Raw genomic sequence first — 18,739 nt, forward strand, 5'->3', positions numbered from 1 at the left:
AACTGCGACTCCGCATAAACGAGTAACTACCGAACAAAAGGAGGGTTAGGTTAGGTTAGAACTTTGACCCTCCGTAGAATAAAATACTCTAGGAAAAAAAGTGGTTTAGGTTAGGTTTGAACTGCGGCCCCCGTAGAACGAAAACCGTGAAAAAATTGGTTAGGTTAGGTTAGAACTCCGACCTCCCTAGAATAAGCTAGCTATTGCAAAAGCGGTAGGTCGAAAAAAAGCGCGGGAAACGTGAAACGCGGCGGTCAAGTTTTAGGTTTCTTGTAAATTTAATTTCAATTTTAATATTGTAGATCAGGGAATCGGTAATTTGTATATAATTTTTCACATAGTTTGTATATATTATTGTATTTGTATATATAATTAGTGTGATTTCGTCGTAGTTGGTAAGTTTTTTGGCGATATGTAATGGCGGGGGACGACGATCCCCCTGACCCTGGAGGTGAAAACCTCCAGGTCGGAAGTAATATAACAGTAGAATCGGCTATGGACACGGACACTTCTGTGGAAAGCAGGAGTGAACGTAAAAGAAATAAGAGTCACAAACGATGCAAAGCATGTAATAAAAAAAGAAGGAAAAATAATGGCGGGGACTATTCGTGCGATTGTCAGGAGAACATACAAGACACCCAAGCTCCTTCAAAGTCTAATATTCAGCCTAACGTAAACTCTTCGGATAAATTAAATACAAACAATGACAATACTAGCGCCAAGGTTGGCAGGAATTTATTCTCATCTTCAGATGTTGCTCCCTTTACGGTGCACGTTCAAATTAAACAAACTGATGCAAAATCATCCTTACACCCGGTCTCCTTTGGGAAATTCTTAGTCAAAAAAGGTTTCAAAAACATTATAAATGGAAGTGTTAAGCGCATTGGTAGGACACGTATAGCAATGTCGTTTTCAAATTACATAGATGCGAACTTATTTGTTACTGATACGTGCCTTGAGTCAGAAAATCTTACTGCATACATTCCGTCATTTTCGGTGACCCGTATGGGCTTGGTTCGCGGTATTCCTGCACAGTGGTTGGAGGAAGAAATAATTTCCAACATTTCCGTGCCCATGGGGTGTGGAAAGGTACTAAAAGTACGACGTTTAAATCACAGAGTTGTGGTTAATGGTTCTACTACCTGGCAACCCTCAGAGACAGTCGTATTGACATTTGATGGTCAAGTATTACCTAAACGAGTCTTTTCATGCTACAACTCTCTTGCCGTGGAATTGTACATTTTTCCTACCATTCAATGCTTTTTATGCTGTAAATTCGGTCATACAAAAAACAATTGCCGTTCAAAGCCCAAATGCTTTAAGTGTGGAGAAATGCATGCGGGAAATACCTGTGTTGTGGAGGAGGAGGAAGCCATTTGCTGTTTGTGCAATGGCTTTCACTTTGCCACAAACAGGTCATGTCCAGAATATGTTAGACAAAAAGAGATCAAAGTCAGTATGGCTAATAACTGCATCTCCTATGGAGAAGCAGTTAAACTGCACCCAGCCATATCGAAATCGTTTGCAGACATGGTCAAATCACAAGTGTCACCATCACATACTCAATCAGATTTACCTCGTAACAGTGTCCAAACTTCAGTTCCAGGCCCAAGTTCGAATATGCGCCTTCCTAGCCATAGCAGTAGAAAAACTATTTTTTTGAAACCTCGTCCTTCTGTTAAAAAGACTACACCTGGCTATGATGTGGCTGCACATCGGGCCATTATAAGCGAATACGCCATCCCTTCTCCTCAAAACGGTTGTGCTCTACGTCAGGAAACAGAAAAAGAAGACAGACTAGTAATCGCCGAGTCTATTGAGGCCCTAAGAACTCTATTGTCTAAGCCAAACCTTACTTTACCGTCCCACGTTGCCCCTATGATTGACTCTCTTACATTTGCAATTAAAAATAATGGACAATATAATACAGTGGAATTGCAGAAGCATAATCAATAAGAAACATGATTTAATTCATTTATTAAATAAATTTAATCCATGTGTTTTTGCCCTATCTGAGACATGGCTCAAGCCTGGAGCTCTTCTAAGAGCTACTGGCTATTCATGCCTCAGAGAGGACCGTCCTGATGGGTGGGGTGGAGTAGCTTTACTCATCAGGAACTCTGAATCATTTTCATCTCTTCAGCTTCCATCTCACAGTGATGATTTCTCAATTGTTGCTGCCATTGTAAATAACATCTGCATTCTCTCTGTATATATTCCTCATCAATCATCTTCTATTTTTAATGAATTAGAACATATAATTTCTTCTCTACCTAGGCCCTTGTTGATTCTAGGAGATTTCAACTCACACCATCAGTTTTGGGGCAGTTCAGTATCCAACTATAATGGACTTCGTGTTTTAAAAATCTTAGATGATCACAATCTTTGTGTACTTAATACTGGCTCTCCAACTCGCCGTACAGCGCCTACAGAATCACCCAGCGCTGTTGATCTATCCATTTGCTCTGCTGAACTTGCATCTTCTTTCACCTGGCAAACTCTTGATTCTACATTTGGTAGTGATCATTTTCCAATTATAGTCTCATTTCCTTCATCTACACGTCCATCTCCGAAACCTAGCCCAAGGCTTAAATACAATTTATGTAATGCTGACTGGGAAAATTTCAAAAGCTGTGTAGAGAAGAAATTGTTGTTTTTGCCTAGTTTAGATGATACTGACATAGTCGGCTGCTCGGTTGCCCTGGCCAGGGTGATCATAGAAGTAGCTGATGATGTATTCCCTGTAAAGAATAGTGTAATTAATAAAATTCCCTCTCCACCTTGGTGGGATCAGGATTGTTCCCAAGCAATTAAAAACAGAAAGGAGGCTGAGAAACTTTATCGCCATTCTATGACAACTGAAAACTTTGAGTCTTATATGCAGGTTGCGCGTGATACCAAGAAATTGTTACGTAGGAAGAAATATGAAGGTTGGAGACGATTTTGTGCGTCTCTCAATCCCAATGTAAAACCTTCCATAGTATGGAACAACATCAAAAGGTTCAGACATGCATTCAATGAACCCTCAAGGCGTACACTGCCTCCTAATCTTGCACAACAATTTATAGACGGACTAGCACCTTCATCTGTTCCTGAAGAGTTTGTGTTCCAACCTGCAACATTTTTATACGATCCTTCCTTAGATTCCACCTTTAATTGCCCTTTTAAAATGGAGGAATTAAAAGGTGTGTTAAGTAATTTAAAAGATAGTGCTCCTGGTGAAGATGGAGTGCCTTACTCATTTTTAGTAAATGCCAGTGATGGCATACTTTCTTATTATCTAAGCATAGTAAATTCAGTTATTCAGTCCGGTATAGTCCCAGATTCATGGAGATCCCAAATAGTTATTCCTATTTTAAAACCCAATAAACCAGCATCAGATGTTTCATCCTATCGCCCTATTGCCCTTTCTTCAGTATTTGCAAAAATAGCTGAACACTTAATTAAAAACAGACTAGAATTTTTTGTTGAAAAGAACCAATTACTATCTCATAGTCAGTTTGGATTCCGAAAAGGTAGATCTACCTATGATAGTTTGTCAATATTAATTGCAGATATACGATTGGCTTTTTCTAAAAATGAGTCAGTAGTAGCCGCTTTTCTGGATATAAGTGCTGCTTATGATAATGTTTTGGTTTCTGTGTTACATGAAAAGCTTCTCAAGTTAGGCATTCCAGAAATGTTAAGTAATTTTGTAATAAACCTTTTATCTGAACGGTCCATTAGTCTTCTTATAGACAACAACAATAGAATTTCTCGTTTAGTGTGGAGAGGACTACCACAAGGATCTGTATTAAGTCCATTGTTATACAATATCTATACGTCTGATTTAGAGTCATCTCTAAATGGTACAGTTAGGGTCTTACAGTATGCCGACGATTTATTACTTTACTCATCAAATCTTTCTCCTGAACAGGCCAGTAGATCCGTCACTTGTTCCTTAGGTTTCTTGAAGTCATGGTTAGATTCTAATGGTTTAGAACTTTCTGTTTCTAAAAGTGTTGTGGTTTTATTTACTAGAAAGCTATTTCCTCCTCCAATCAAGGTTCAATTTGATAACTACTCCGTTTCAGTAAAAGATAAAACTAAATTCCTTGGTGTCATTTTAGACAGTAAATTAACAGGCCTCCCACATTGTGAGTACATAGTTTCTAAATGTGAAAAAAATATTAATATCCTTAGGTGTGTTTCTGGTGTTTGGTGGGGTTCACATCCTTTTTGTATGAAACTAATGTACAATGCCTTAATAAGAAGTATTTTAGATTACGGGACATTTTTGTTAGAGCCTGGATATGTAGCTGGATTCCAAAAACTAGACCGTATTCAATCTAAAGCCCTGAGAATAATTTGTGGCGCCATGAATTCAAGCCCTATTAATGCTATGCAAGTTGAGTGTGTTGAGCCTCCGCTCCATTTACGACGCCAATATCTTTGTGATAGATTTATTTTCCGTTGCTCCCAATTCTCTAATCACCAACTCTGGGGTATCTTGTCTAGCCTCCTTCTTCAAATAACTACATCCAATTATTGGAAACACAAGAGTCCTCCTTGTTTAATCAAAAGTTTTCAAAAGCTTAAATCTATTTCAGCTCCCACTGTTAGCTCTTCTACACTTCCCATTTTTCAACATGAATATGAGTCTCTTGCATTAGTCCCGCCGGTTCTCCTGAATATAGGTATTTCAAAGAATGATATAGATCAAAACCAACAATTTCTGGGTTTTATTGGTACTGATTGTCAGGGTGCTAACCATATGTATACAGATGCTTCTAAGATGTCCACCAATGGCTGTGTTGGTATTGGTGTACTTCACATTCAATCCAATATTTACCAAAAGATAAAGTTGCCTCCTGAATCCTCTGTGTACAGTGGTGAATGCTTTGGAATCCTGAAAGCATTAGAATTTATCATCATAATGCATCTTAAAAACACAATTATTTTTTCAGACTCTTTAAGTTCTCTTCAAGCAATATCTAAATTTCCTTTCAAATCTAAATCTCATAATCCAATTATTTATCAAATCCGTAGCCTATTGTTAAAATGTCATTTACAAGGGTATTCTGTCTCTATTGCTTGGATTCCTGGTCACAGAGGGATTAAAGGCAATGAAAAAGTTGATGAATTAGCTCGAGATGCTATTAGCTGTGGAGACATGTTTCCATTTAAAAATGTTTCTGAAGACCTGTTAGCTCTGCCCAAATTATACCTACGAAAGGAGTGGACGAAACAGTGGACATCGGGTGCAGGTACTGCTCCTGGGTTACACTATCGGAGCATTCAAACATCAATTCCTGCCAAACCATGGTTTGCTAAAATCTCTTTGTCAAAACCGGCTACCAGTATGTTAATCCGAATGAGGTTGGGTCATGTGTGTACTCCGCAACACCTGAAACTGCAAAATCGCGTGGCCAGTTCTGCATGTATTTGCGGAGCTGACCCCGCTGATCTTAACCATATATTTTTTGCATGTAACCACTGAAATATGAAACCTATGGAAGTGAAACGTCAACGAATAATGCGTGCCACTGTGACGTCATCTTAGAACTAAACATGGCGGTTTTAGTGCTGCCCAGAAGATTTTTACTGTTACTAGGTTTTATCGATACATCGATACCTTTTTAACGTTCTCGGCTCATTTTATTTAAAATACTAAGTATGTATTATTTGTGGAGTTTATGTTTTAATAGGAAGTAAGGTTATTAATTTCGTTTAGTAGTACCACTGTATATATATTGTATGTAAATAAATATTTATGGAAGTAAGTAAATAAATAAAAATTCTTTATTAGTATATTGTTATGTGAAAAGATACTTTGATTTAGTAAGATGTGTGGAGTCTAGGACAATTTCGTGCTTCAAATTTGACAGGTAAACGAGATGACGCTGTACTACTCAATACATATTGCGATTTTTGCGGTAACACTGATTTTCAAAAGTTGACGTTTGACAACTTAGTGACCGCAAAACACATGGCGCAGTACAGCGCCATCTGTTTTGGATGTCAGAATAAGTGTACGTGTTTTTCTTGGACTTTACCTCTCTATTACAATCAATTTTGTTGTGTTGCTAACCCTGAAGTCTGTAACACACTACCGCACTGCACCTCGACCTTGGTGCGCCGTATCTATAAGTGAGAGCGATACAAAATTCAAGCTTATTAAGCGACGGGTGAAAAAAAACAAAACACCTTCAGAACATTTTTTTATTACAAAAATAAGGAATGACTTCCGCTCTTCAACTTCTTCAACATTTATTCAGCAAATAGGCCACAAGGGCATTTTTATACGTCAAAATAATAACAATACATTAACCATTTTATAAATTACAACTATATGTATATGGTCTCTTAATGTCGAATTATATAAAAAAACTATAATAATGATATAAAAAAGCCCGCAGGGCAGCTTGTGGAGTAACGACCCCACGGACCCGAGTGCTCCCGAGAGTCGGTCAGGGTCTCCATCTCCAGCTCTTTCTTTTTATGTTCATTTCTTGGTAAGCTATAAAAATGATTTAATTATTAAATTAAGATAATTTAGTTGGTTTGAAGCGGGGTAGCATGATAAAATAAGAAAATATAAATAGGCAATCATAATATATCGATATCAAAGTCGATAAATAAAGTACAACCCTAGCTGAAATGTTTACATTATTTAAGCGTAAAAATATAGTTAAATAAATCCAATCACTTCATGATCTATAACTGCACAGAAGAACCTTGCTATTTATAATGTGAAACATCCTTAAATTTCCCAGGAACATTAACAATAACCAATATTTTTCATGTAAATTATAGCGTACCTGTGTATGGTTAAAGATGGCTGATTTGGTGGTTTTCTTATGCCGCACCCTAATACACTACACACTGGCATATTCGCGACGTAATTATTCACATTTGGCTTCAATTATTTTCAATCACAAGCAAAATATTGAAAGATAATTAATAATTTTAATTTTCACCACGACTTTTTGACAGGACAAGTACCTGCTGAACTGACAGACAATGACATTTGCGTGACTAAACATGGCGGATTTTCGGCCGCATTAGGTATTTACGTATTTTCATGGAACACTTTATGTCCATACTGAAATACTGTCACCTTTTTTTGCTATGGGTTACAGTGCTGAGTAAAAACGAGATAGATATATATTTATGTGTGTGCCGTCAAAATGGGTGCTATTTCTATAAGCAATTGTACGTATAGAACAATATGTCTTGTCCCTATTATATAGGTCTATGCATGTAACCTACATGATTGTTCCTTGTTATTAAGACAGCTGTCAGATATAAAAGTTCCGTTTCCTACATCCATTACATCACTCCTGCATATTAATGATTCCTCTCCATATGTATTTAAAATATTGTATTCATTCCTTTCACATCATAATATAAAACTATAATTTACTATACGTTACCTTTCCCTGATCCTTGTCCAAAATTCCGAAATATCCGTTATTATGTAATCCTTTAATTGCGTTTCCCCGTTTTACTCGTTTGGCTGAATGCGCCAGGAGCGCGATGCCATTAAAAAAAAAAAAAAAAAAAAAAAAAAGCGGTAGGTCTGCGTACTATTATAAAAAGTATGTAAAACTTTACGTTATCAGTAAATAAAATATGACAAAAAATGTTATACAATATATGTATTTATACTTGATAAAATTGTATGAAGTATTACGTTATACAAAAATATAATATAACAAATGTCATTATAAAATATGTCTATATACTATTAGAAAATTATATTACATTAGGCATTATACCAATGACAGTTTAGATGAAATCTCAATATAATAAAGGAAACGTATAATAAAAATTACATTATAACATACAATATTATATCAAGTGGCGTTATAACAAATGTATGATAGTTTTTTTATAATTATATTAAGCATTACACACCCATATTATAGCATGTTCGGTACCACGGTGCAAAGCTTTAAGGGGGCTGTAAGGGGTGTTTTAGGGGGGGGGGATAGCTGAGGTATTTTTCTTTAAGCTTTGAGACTAGGTGCTGAACATGTAAAGGCCCCTGTACACAATGGGCTAGCGCCGGCCACTCCAAGGGACGCATTTATGCGTTAGAGGGAGCAATTGATATTGCTATCTCATTCTACCGCATGGCTGCGTCCGTTGGAGTGGCCGGCGCTGGCCCATTGTGTACAGGGGCCTTAATGTAATGGCTATGGCTTCATACTTTGGCTAAAATTGTTTTTTTTTTTTAAACTACTAAAACAAATTGTATCACGCAATTGAATATAATCGATTTTGCATGATACAATTTGTGTAGGTAGTTTCTAAGAAATTATAACTTATAACGAATGCTACCAAAAATTCTATGAAACAACATCTGACCTGAGTACTTAACGTAAATAAAACAAATCAATTTATTGAAGACCTTTATTGAATTAGTTAGTTACATAATCAGAAACTGCTATATGAATATTGTATGAGTTTATTATATTAAAATGTTATGTTCAAGGGAAGCCATCATCATCTTCTTCGGCCATTTCTTTGGCCAGCTCTAAGTCCTGCTGCTCACGTTCACGCCTTTCCTCAGCACTCTCTAATTCCTTCCCATAGGACTTTGGAGGATACCTCATAGCCTTGACACTCTGGTTATGTAAGTCCAGGCAGAATGATATACGCTGGTGGAAGGCCAACTGGGGCTCTCTAGTGCAGTAAAGATCTGAGCTCTCCTTATTGCTCATGTATCCCTTTTCAGGATCCAGGGTAGCCTCTATAACTCCATCTCTGATAGCTTTTGCCACAATGAACTCAGCATCTTCAGCCGAATCCAAGCCCAATTTCCGTGCAATGTCTTTTGGAGAAATTCTTGAATATGACAAGCCAATGGAACGGATGGCAGTCTTGATGACATTCTGTCTGAGACGAAGAATCAGGGTGAATGTATGATCATTACGGAATTGGGGCCCAAAGCTTTCCAGTACTTCTCCAAATCTTTGCAAGTTACCGAGCCTTACAGCCTGCGTAAGTTGGAAGTATGGGGCCAAGGAACGTCTAAGAGCTGCATGCCGGAAGATAGCTCTCTCAGGGATATCACCCAGCAACAATTCTACCACTATAGCCAGCTTCTGAACAGTTTGACGAAAACCAACAGCTGCTGTTTGCGGAGCCTTCCTTAGTGCCTGAACAAGGTGCTTGTGAGCATCACTGTATTCAAGGCGGGCTGCTTTAATCCTGCCCAAATAAAACAAGAATCGGGCCCACTCATTGTTACTAGCATTCTCTGGGTACACTGATTTACTGACCAATTTGTCAGCCTGGTCATACAGAGAATAATGTAAATAATTACGTAGCAAACAATTGATCAGAACAGCTTGGCCTTCATAGTCGCTACGAAGAGTTGAAGTACGCAGGCGCGCATGCAGCAGTCCTCTGATCAAATCCAACTTATTAGTGAGTTCAAACACCCTGGAGTGATAAAAGTAGCACTTGGCAGCTATTAAGTCCAGTGTCCTCCGATTCTGAGCTGTGATCTTGGTCATCAGCTGCTGCGAGCACTCGGTAGCTTCTTCAAGTTTGTTGGTGTCTAACAAACGCAGCAGAACTAACAAATGAATGTAAACATCCACCTCCGGCACTGGAGTTTTCGGAGCGCTTCTTGATCGTGGAGTTTCAATTTCAACAGCACCAGGCTGTGGGGCTTCAACGAAAACAAACAGAGCTTCTTTGTCCGAACTTGAGGGATAGAGTTGGTTAATAATAGCACGTAGAACGTTACCGTTTAATTTCCTCCGTGTACTTGGAAGGGATCTAAGGACTCGCATGGCAAACCTTGGTTCCTTGGAGGTAACTGCTTTATCTATTTGTCTGGCATGTTCACGTAAATCTTGAACGGTGAGAACATCGGCGTCCTTTTTCAACTCTCCAGTTTCTGCATCACTTGCCGCTGCGGGACTCTCCACATTCTTCATTTCAACATCTTCAGCAGGGGCCATTTTAGCGCTTTAACAAGACCGATTGTATGATTTATGTTAAATCAAGCCTGACGAGACAATTTTAGTTTCTACTAAACGAAACCATTCCACAAATGTCAAAATTTTGCCGAGTAACCAATTACGACGCTAGCAACACATTATTTTAAACGTAGTGCTACTAGCTGAAAAATCTTAGTGAGAAAAAATACTTATTTTAAAAACATAATAAAATGATTTGAAATAAAATGATACGCTTAAAACTACATAATTGTTTATTTTTATCAATAATGTAATTTTTAACAATAAATAATTGCTCTTAACTGTTAATTGTTTGTTTGTTACTTTGGAAGCGTTCAAGTATAGCTCAAACATACAATATGAGTACGAGTCTGTGAAACATAGTTCTGTTTCTTTCTTGCACGCTTGTGTTTGAACACGCACGAGTGAAATAGATAACTGCTGGACATAATGAAAACAGCTAGTGCGGTACGCTGTTTTCCAAACATACTCATTTCAACATTTTCAACATATAAAAATATTTAAATAAACAAAATTATTCTTGTTATAACATTAAAAAAAAAAACATATTATACTTATACAAACCTATAATGTATGTCGGGTTAAACAGTAACATTAAATTGCACTTATTTAAAATAGAAACAATATTACAACACTTATATTTCATAGAGTATAGAATAGACAAGACAAAACTACTCTACCTACTCTACTAGCATTGCCCGTGGTTGCTTAACCAATATAATCTCGGGGAATTCTGATAAAAGCTTATTACTCCTAATGTTACAATTGAATTGGTGGATTATAACCATCACAATATCACAAAAAACGTGAGTGACAAAAATCCTAAACAACGGAAGCGCTTCGGCAGCAGGGGACCGGTTGATTCTTTACACAAATTTTCAATGTGTTCTGGAAATGGTTTGCAAAGAGGACGTGGTATCATGGTTTAAAGAATTGGAAAGTTATAAACGCATAGACGCAATGTGTACATTGTTAAATATGTGCTTGCCATTTGAACTACGTTTCATTGGCACATATCTCGAAGAGCTCGGAAAGCGCGACTTCCAAGAGTTGCGTGGTGCCGAACTTCGAGCAAACAATCCTTCAGACTTGGCTGCAGACATCGGTGGCGCGAACACAGATCCTCGAACACGGCGGAAAATGGCTTTGTACGTGTCACTGTTACGCTCGTGCAACTTCGCATGTGCCACTACATTGTACAATGCCATGGTCAGTTTGGAGAAGAGTGGTTTGTTGAAAGGTTTATATGGTGATCTCTTGGAAGAAATATTACTACTATACACCATGGCGCTTCATCATCCTGCATTCACATTTGATCAAAAGTCACATTTTGGTGAAATATTAGATAAACTGAAAATGGAAGACCAGCGGTGTCAGTTCCAAGAGCAGGCAGAGCATATGAATGTGGTGCCAGTGAGCAGTTGTCACGCGCAGCCCACTGTCGCACCCAACATGTCAGTGCCCCCGCCAGCACTCTCCAGCTTAGGGCCGCCACCAAACATCATGTATGTCAAATCACCCGGGATACAGGTTAGTGTTCCTTTATGAAATTATTAAACATTGTGATTTTATTTCCGTTTATAACAAAACATGCTTCTATGATTGCCAAGAAAAGGGTTAAGGGACAAAGCAAAAGTTGTTTCCTTTGTCGGAAAATGTATTAATAATTAGAAATAGGTACACAAAAACATACATTTGGGGACAGGCACAAAATATTGCATTGAGCAGGTTTTAATATCTATTATGAAATTATGGAATCAGCCTTGTTTACCTTATTTTGATTATAGTTTCCTTACTAGTACAATTACTATAAGAGTCTTACAAGGTTTCTTTGTTATGGCTGAGAGTGGCTTCTGGTCTAATCATGCATGTAAGCTGGTTTTTATCATGAAATTGGTTAAGTAATAAGTATTGAAATTAGAACACTTTGAATATGTTTATTTACTTACAATTGTACATATATAATATATAATGGTAGAGTGTGCAGAATTGTTTTGACATTTTAAGTATTAAATGATGCTTCATAGTATCAAATTGATAAATGTAATTCTAAAAGAAGAAGAAATTTAGTGCACTTCTAATGCAGAATGGAAGAGTACAGTCGCCATCAGATATATCGGAGCGGCCAAGGTGTTCACAATATCTGAACAAGCAATGTAACGCCTTGACAATAGAGGCATGCTCAGATATTTGTGAGCACCTTGGCCGTTCCGATATATCTGATGGCGACTGTACCTAATAGATTTTTATCTTGCAAAACATTCCCACTTAGCAAGTGATGCAAATAATATTCCTTGTCATTTTCAGCCCCAAAGCTCAGAAGGTGTGCCTCCGGAACTCAGTTCACCACCAGTCCTAAGCGGGGCTGGTGGGCCAGTCCCAATGCTAGGGGAGGTCACACACCCGCCGCCAGGCTTGCCATTACCACAGTACAACATGGCAGAGTACATGGGACAACATCCATGGCCTGCCAACATCATTGTGTCACCACTAACTCAACCTATTGAGGTTAGTACCTATTCTTATAAGCAACTGATACCTGTGTTGTTTTCAGACAAAATGCTTGTTGCCAGTACTGCCGTCCTAGTCTAAAAGGCAGTTTTTCGACAAAAGCTAATTTCGAGATAATCGCAAAAAACCAACCCAAACATCTTTCTTGAATTTCTACGAAACGGAAAAACTTTTTCCATTTTTTCTTTTTGTATGTGGTAGGTATATATATGTACTTATTTTAGGCATTTATAGTATGTTTCTAAACAGCTCAGTTTTTTTTTCGATTTTATAAAAAAACACTTTAGATTAGTATTATGGTTAAAAATGTGTAGGTCGTACTAGTCAAGAAGGCGGTAAACATGCTGTCTTGCGGCGTTCTAACTTAGTTACGAAGTAGAAACTAGGTAAAAACGCCCTATATGTCACATGCTGCCTTTTTGCTTAGTAACAATGAATAATTCGCACTAGAGATCCTAAGTTAAAAGACCTTATAGCAGCTATTCGGCCTTTTTGGTTAGTATACTAGGAAAAATTAAGATTTTGTCCAGATTTTCGACTAGCGTGCTAGTGTAAAAGAACGTATACCACCAAAAACACCGAATATACGGTGTTATAGATTAGTATTTATGGAAGAAATGGAAATAAAAAACAGTCACGTAGTTTAAATGTTTATTTATATGCGAACAAAAAACGCCATACTACTAGGCTATTATTAAAAAAACGAGATCTAGAGATTACATTTTGGATTATAATCTTAATTACCATACAAAATTAATATTTAAATCGGGTTATTCCCACTAGTTACCATCAAGTTGTTACCAGTGGTAACTACTGGGAAACAAATCCCATTAGTTACCACTATTTATAATCCAAAAAGTAATCGCTGGATCTCGTTTTTTTAATAATAGCCTAGTAGTATAGTGTTTTTTTTTCATATAATAAATAAACATTTAAACTGTACTGTAAAAAATGTTGGTGGTAACTACTGGAAAAAAATTCCGAGTAGTTACCACAAAACTGAGTTGGTGGTAGCTACTGGAAAGAAAGGTGGAAAATAAATTCCCAGTAGTTACCACTGGTAACAACTTGGTGGTAGATACCTAACTAGTGGGAATAACCCCATAATATGTAACAAATTTTTAAAGTGCACGGTCTTTCTGATTTTATTTGTATCATAGGCTAGATTTACTCGACTCTACTAATGACATTACATATACTTCTAATGAGCATGAGCAACGAAACTTTAAAGAGTCCGCAATAAGCTCAGTTTTTACTTCAGATAAAAACGGAGATTCGTACTCATTTTAAAACAACGTGTTGGATTGTAATAAATTGCACATACAATGACATGAGGTATATCTATGCCAGTACTAGTTTATTTATTTTATTTTATTTTATTCTATTTTATTTTATTTATTTGGGGCATCAACAGCAATACAAAAAGTACAAATACATGGCACAGTGAGCAAAAAACAAAGCCAATAACAGATGTCCACAATAATACAGTTAATATGCAATAACTAAGTGGAAACTATACAAAAATGTTAAGAAAAGAGAAGGGAGGAAAAATACATTTCACAAAGTAGGTGCATGGGCTTGCGTAACGTGTGTGTGTGTTTACGTGCATGTGTTTGTGTATTTGTGTATATGAAATAAAACTAATGAAAATAAAAAAACGAATGAAATAGAGGAAAAATTAGTTTTGCATGAAAAACTTATATTCGCTGTATTTTTTTAACTATGGTATCTGAAGCTACACATTAATTACAGGCATAGATATACCTTATACAGTTAGTACAAAGTTTTAGAGCAATCTAGCTAATCGGTTTAAAATGAGAGCGTAACTACGTTTGTATGGAGAACCCAGCTTGCTGCTGACTTAAATCTTAGCAAACATATATCTTTGTAGGTGACCAGTTTTTGCATACACGTAACTCAAAACAATACATTATGTTTTACCGAATTCGTGGCATTTCTAATAGTTTTTTAGTTTGTTATCAATAGGCATCGAATCATCGAGAGTTTCATTGCACTGGCCCACTGATTAACAGTCCACCGGACGGTATCGGCCTGTCAGTTAGAACAAAATTTTGACAGTTCCGAACAACTGACAGGCCGATACCGTCCGGCGGAGTGTTAATCAGTGGGCCCCTTAAGACGTTAGCGAGCTATATAGTCTACATTAGCAATAAAATTAAACTCGTATTAATTCCTGCACATACTCTGTCATTTATTTAATTCTAAAACGCCTTTTAGCGGTTGTAATTAAAAATCAGATTCAAATTTTAATAAAATTATTTTTCTATTAGATTACAAACTCATAGCTTTTACTATTTTAACATACAACTAATACACAAACATACCAACCTATTTTAAGATACATATTTTTTTTAATAAAACGTAACAGATAATACTGTAATATATAAATACTATGATAAATAAAACGTAATATAATTTGCAGTAATTAATTTACGATATTTCTTATCGAAATCTATTGCCTAGATAATAAGAGTGACGTCAGGTGACTTACTAGGCTACCAAAAGCAAGTGAGTGGTTAGATATTGACAAACTACAATAAAAACAATACACTCTTTTTTTTGGGCAGTCGTGTAATAATTCAATTCCGTTTGAGGCATTACTTGGGGCCCATGGTGCGATATGAACTAGATAAAACCTACTTAGGTATTTAATGGCCTAATATACATATATATTGTTTTTTGGATGGACCCACTGGACCCAGATTCCATACAAAGATGCCCATGGTCCTTTGTCCTGGTTATCTAAATAACTTCTAGGCGGAAAATGTTATTCTGCCCATAAGAATTCTCATTAAATTTCACTTTTAAACTCTTCATAATGTCAAATACCTACTTGGCTTACAGGGAATTAATCCTGATACGATTAGCTCTAATATCTATTTGATTTTATTTCAATAAAAGCAGTCAAACCGTCGAATGAAAAAATAAAACTTAAACAAAGGCAGTTTTTCGACAAAAGCTAGTTTCGAGATAATCGCAAAAAACCAACCCAAACATCTTTCTTGAATTTCTACGAAACGGAAAAACTTTTTCCATTTTTTCTTTTTGTATGTGGTAGGTATATATATGTACTTATTTTAGGTATTTATAGTATGTTTCTAAACAGCTCAGTTTTTATTTATTTTATAAAAAACACTTTAGATTAGTATTAAGCTTAAAAATGTGTAGGTCGTACTAGTCAAGAAGGCGGTAAACATGCGTTATGCGGCGTTCTAACTTAGTTACGAAGTAGAAACTAGGTAAAAACGCCGTATATGTCACATGCTGCCTTTTTGCTTAGTAACAATGTATAATTCGCACTTGAAATCCTAAGTTAAAATACCTTATAGCAGCTATTCGGCCTTTTTGGTTAGTATACTAGGAAAAATTAAGATTTTGTCCAGATTTTCGACTAGCGTGCTAGTGTAAAAAAACGTATACCACCAAAAACACATAAATTGGTTATTCCCACTAGTTACCATCAAGTTGTTACAAGTGGTAACTAATGGGATTTGTTTCCCAGTAGTTACCACTGGTAAAAGGTGGGATATTTTTCCCAGTAGTTACCACTACAATTTTGTTAGGGTTCAATAAAGCCTCTATTTTTATAGTATTCTATACTTATACTGTTTTTATTACTATTGAACTGTAACAACTTGATGGTAACTGGTGGAAATAACCCGATTTATGTGTTAATTTTGTATGGTAATTAAGATTATAATCCAAAAAGTAATCGCTGGAGCTCGTTTTTTTAATAATCGCCTAGTAGTATAGTGTTTTATGTTCATGTAATAAAAGACATTTAAACTGTACTGTAAAATTATGTTGGTGGTAACTACTATTTTTATAGTATTCTATACATATACTGTTTTTATTACTATTGAACTGTAACAACTTGATGGTAACTGGTGGAAATAACCCGATTTATGTGTTAATTTTGTATGGTAATTAAGATTATAATCCAAAAAGAAATCGCTGGACCTCGTTTTTTTAATAATCGCCTAGTAGTATAGTGTTTTATGTTCATATAATAAAAGACATTTAAACTGTACTGTAAAATAATGTTGGTGGTAACTACTAGGAAAAAAATCCCACCTTTTACCAGTGGTAACTACTGGAAAAAAAATTCCCAGTAGTTACCACAAAACCGAGTTGGTGGTAGCTACTGGGAAGAAAGGTGGGAAATAAATTCCCAGTAGTTACCACTGGTAACAACTAGATACCTAACTAGTGGGAATAACCCCATAATATGTAACAAATTTTTAAAGTGTACGGTCTTTCTGATTTTATTTGTATCATAGGCTAGATTTACTCGACTCTACTAATGACATTACATGTACTTCTAATGAGCATGAGCAACGAAACTTAAAAAAGTCCGCAATAAGCTCAGCCGAATTTTTACTTCCCATAAAAACGGAGATTCGTACTCATTTTAAAACAACGTGTTGGATTGTAATATATTGCACATACAATAACATGAGGTATATCGATACCAGTACCTAATTAGTTTATATTCCAACAAAACTAATGAAATAGAGGAAAAATAAGTTTTGTATGAAAAACTTATATTCAATTTTTTAAACATGCAGATACGTCTGGTAGGCTTCCGTAGCTCAATTGGCAGAGCTAACGCAGATAACGAAGAAAAACGTAATAGATAATACTGTAATATAAATACTATGATAAATAAAACGTAATATAATTTGCAGTAATTAATTTACGATATTTCTTATCGAAATCTATTGCCTAGATAATAAGAGTGACGTCAGGTGACTTACTAGGCTACCAAAAGCAAGTGAGTGGTTAGATATTGACAAACTACAATAAAAATAATTCAATCCCGCTTGAGGCATTGCTTGGGGCCCATGGTGCGATATGAACTAGATAAAACCCACTTAGGTATTTAATGGCCTAATATATATATAACTCTCAGTTGGTTTTTGGATGGACCCAGGTTCCATACAAAGATGCCCATGGTCCTTTGTCCTGGTTATCTAAATACTTAGGCGGAAAATGTTATTCTGTCCATAAGAATTCTCATTAAATTTCCCTTTAAAACATTTTTCATTAAGATTTAAACTCTTCGTAATGTCAAATACCTACTTGGCTTATAGGGAATTAAGCCCGATACAATTAGCTCTAATATAAATTTGATTTTATTTAAATAAAAGCAGTCAAACCGTCGAATGAAAAAATTAAACTTAAACAACGTTTGCTGTAGAAAAGTACGTATGAACAATTTCACCATCACAAACTACGCTAGAAAGACGTATTTGCTGTCGAGCGTAAGTATTTGCGAGGCAATTTTAAAGTATATACCTTGATAAAAATGATAATACTCGAAGGTACTAATTGTAAACACTACATATTATTGATAACATATGATGGTAATGCAATAATAAAGTATTTTTCTTACTTTGGCGTTCGGTCAATATTTCGCGCGCAAAATGCCACCTCCGCTCGCATACCGGCAGCCACAAGCCTGCGCTTGCGGCTGACGGCTTTTACTTAGCATAAGGGTGTCTTTCGGCGCGCGGGGAGCATGACGAAGGTTGGAGCATATACTGCGTTATAGACTAGTTAGACGCACTTTCAACCTTTATAAAAGTTTGTTTGCGTTTAATACGATGTCCATACAAAATAAGAAGAACGTATAGCATTTATACGTTTCTAAAGACTATTATGGTGACGTAAAAAAGTTAAGTGATACTAGGCTTAAATGACGTATTTGACGAGACATTTAAACAAAAAAAAAATTATACGATTTATTAGACTAGTATCAGATCTAAAATTTTGCTAAAGATCCTAATCTTAAAGCGCGTATAGCGTCTTTTACGTATTTTTAGCCTAGTTTTTGGCTTATACGTTATTTTAGGCTAGACATGGTGGATAAGATTTTACGCAAACCGGAGCGTAAAAAAACGTATAGCTGCATATACGTTGTTTTAGCCTGGCTTAGTCAAATAGTCGCTTTTTAGACTAGGAACGCTTAGAACATTGGTGCAAATACGGTCTTTTACGATATTTTTCTCGAAAACTAAGCCACTTATCGGAAAACGGGCCAAAGTGGTCGATGCATCTCGATCTCTACATTACGAATATCACAAAAAGTCAATTTTAGCAAAATGTCGAAAAACTGCCTTTTAGACTATGACGGCAGAGTAACGGCTCCTCCTTTTAACTATATATTTCATACAAGTTCCCTGTCACTTTTTAATATGGAACATTTCATAACATTTTTTTTATCATTC

The 18,739-nt window shown here is 36.1% G+C and overlaps 3 protein-coding genes and 1 long non-coding RNA gene across 4 annotated transcripts in view; 1 reads left to right on the forward strand and 3 right to left on the reverse strand.

Annotated features, from left to right (window-relative positions):
• The window catches only part of LOC134790660 (MPN domain-containing protein CG4751), a 211,404-nt gene that overhangs the window by 181,673 nt on the left and 10,992 nt on the right, over positions 1-18,739 (reverse strand). The window lies entirely within an intron of this gene.
• Positions 549-5,294, reverse strand: LOC134790629 (uncharacterized). The gene is made up of 2 exons (XR_010144201.1): positions 3,081-5,294; positions 549-2,741 (listed from the first exon to the last, which is right to left on the reverse strand). It is a non-coding gene; the product is annotated as an uncharacterized LOC134790629 (long non-coding RNA).
• LOC134790630 (probable 26S proteasome non-ATPase regulatory subunit 3) lies at positions 8,384-10,067 on the reverse strand. The gene has a single exon (XM_063761488.1). The coding sequence runs from the start codon at positions 9,957-9,959 to the stop codon at positions 8,475-8,477; it is 1,485 nt and encodes a 494-aa protein (XP_063617558.1). The 5' UTR covers positions 9,960-10,067; the 3' UTR covers positions 8,384-8,474.
• The window catches only part of LOC134790671 (uncharacterized), a 333,743-nt gene continuing 325,604 nt past the window's right edge, over positions 10,601-18,739 (forward strand). The window contains exons 1-2 of the mRNA XM_063761565.1: positions 10,601-11,507; positions 12,285-12,485. Of these exons, the coding sequence (XP_063617635.1) occupies positions 10,872-11,507; positions 12,285-12,485 (837 nt within the window). The 5' untranslated portion in view covers positions 10,601-10,871. The remainder of the gene's footprint in view (positions 11,508-12,284; positions 12,486-18,739) is intronic.

This window comes from Cydia splendana, chromosome 5, assembly GCF_910591565.1.
Source record: "Cydia splendana chromosome 5, ilCydSple1.2, whole genome shotgun sequence".
NCBI classification, from domain to species: Eukaryota; Metazoa; Arthropoda; class Insecta; order Lepidoptera; family Tortricidae; genus Cydia; species Cydia splendana.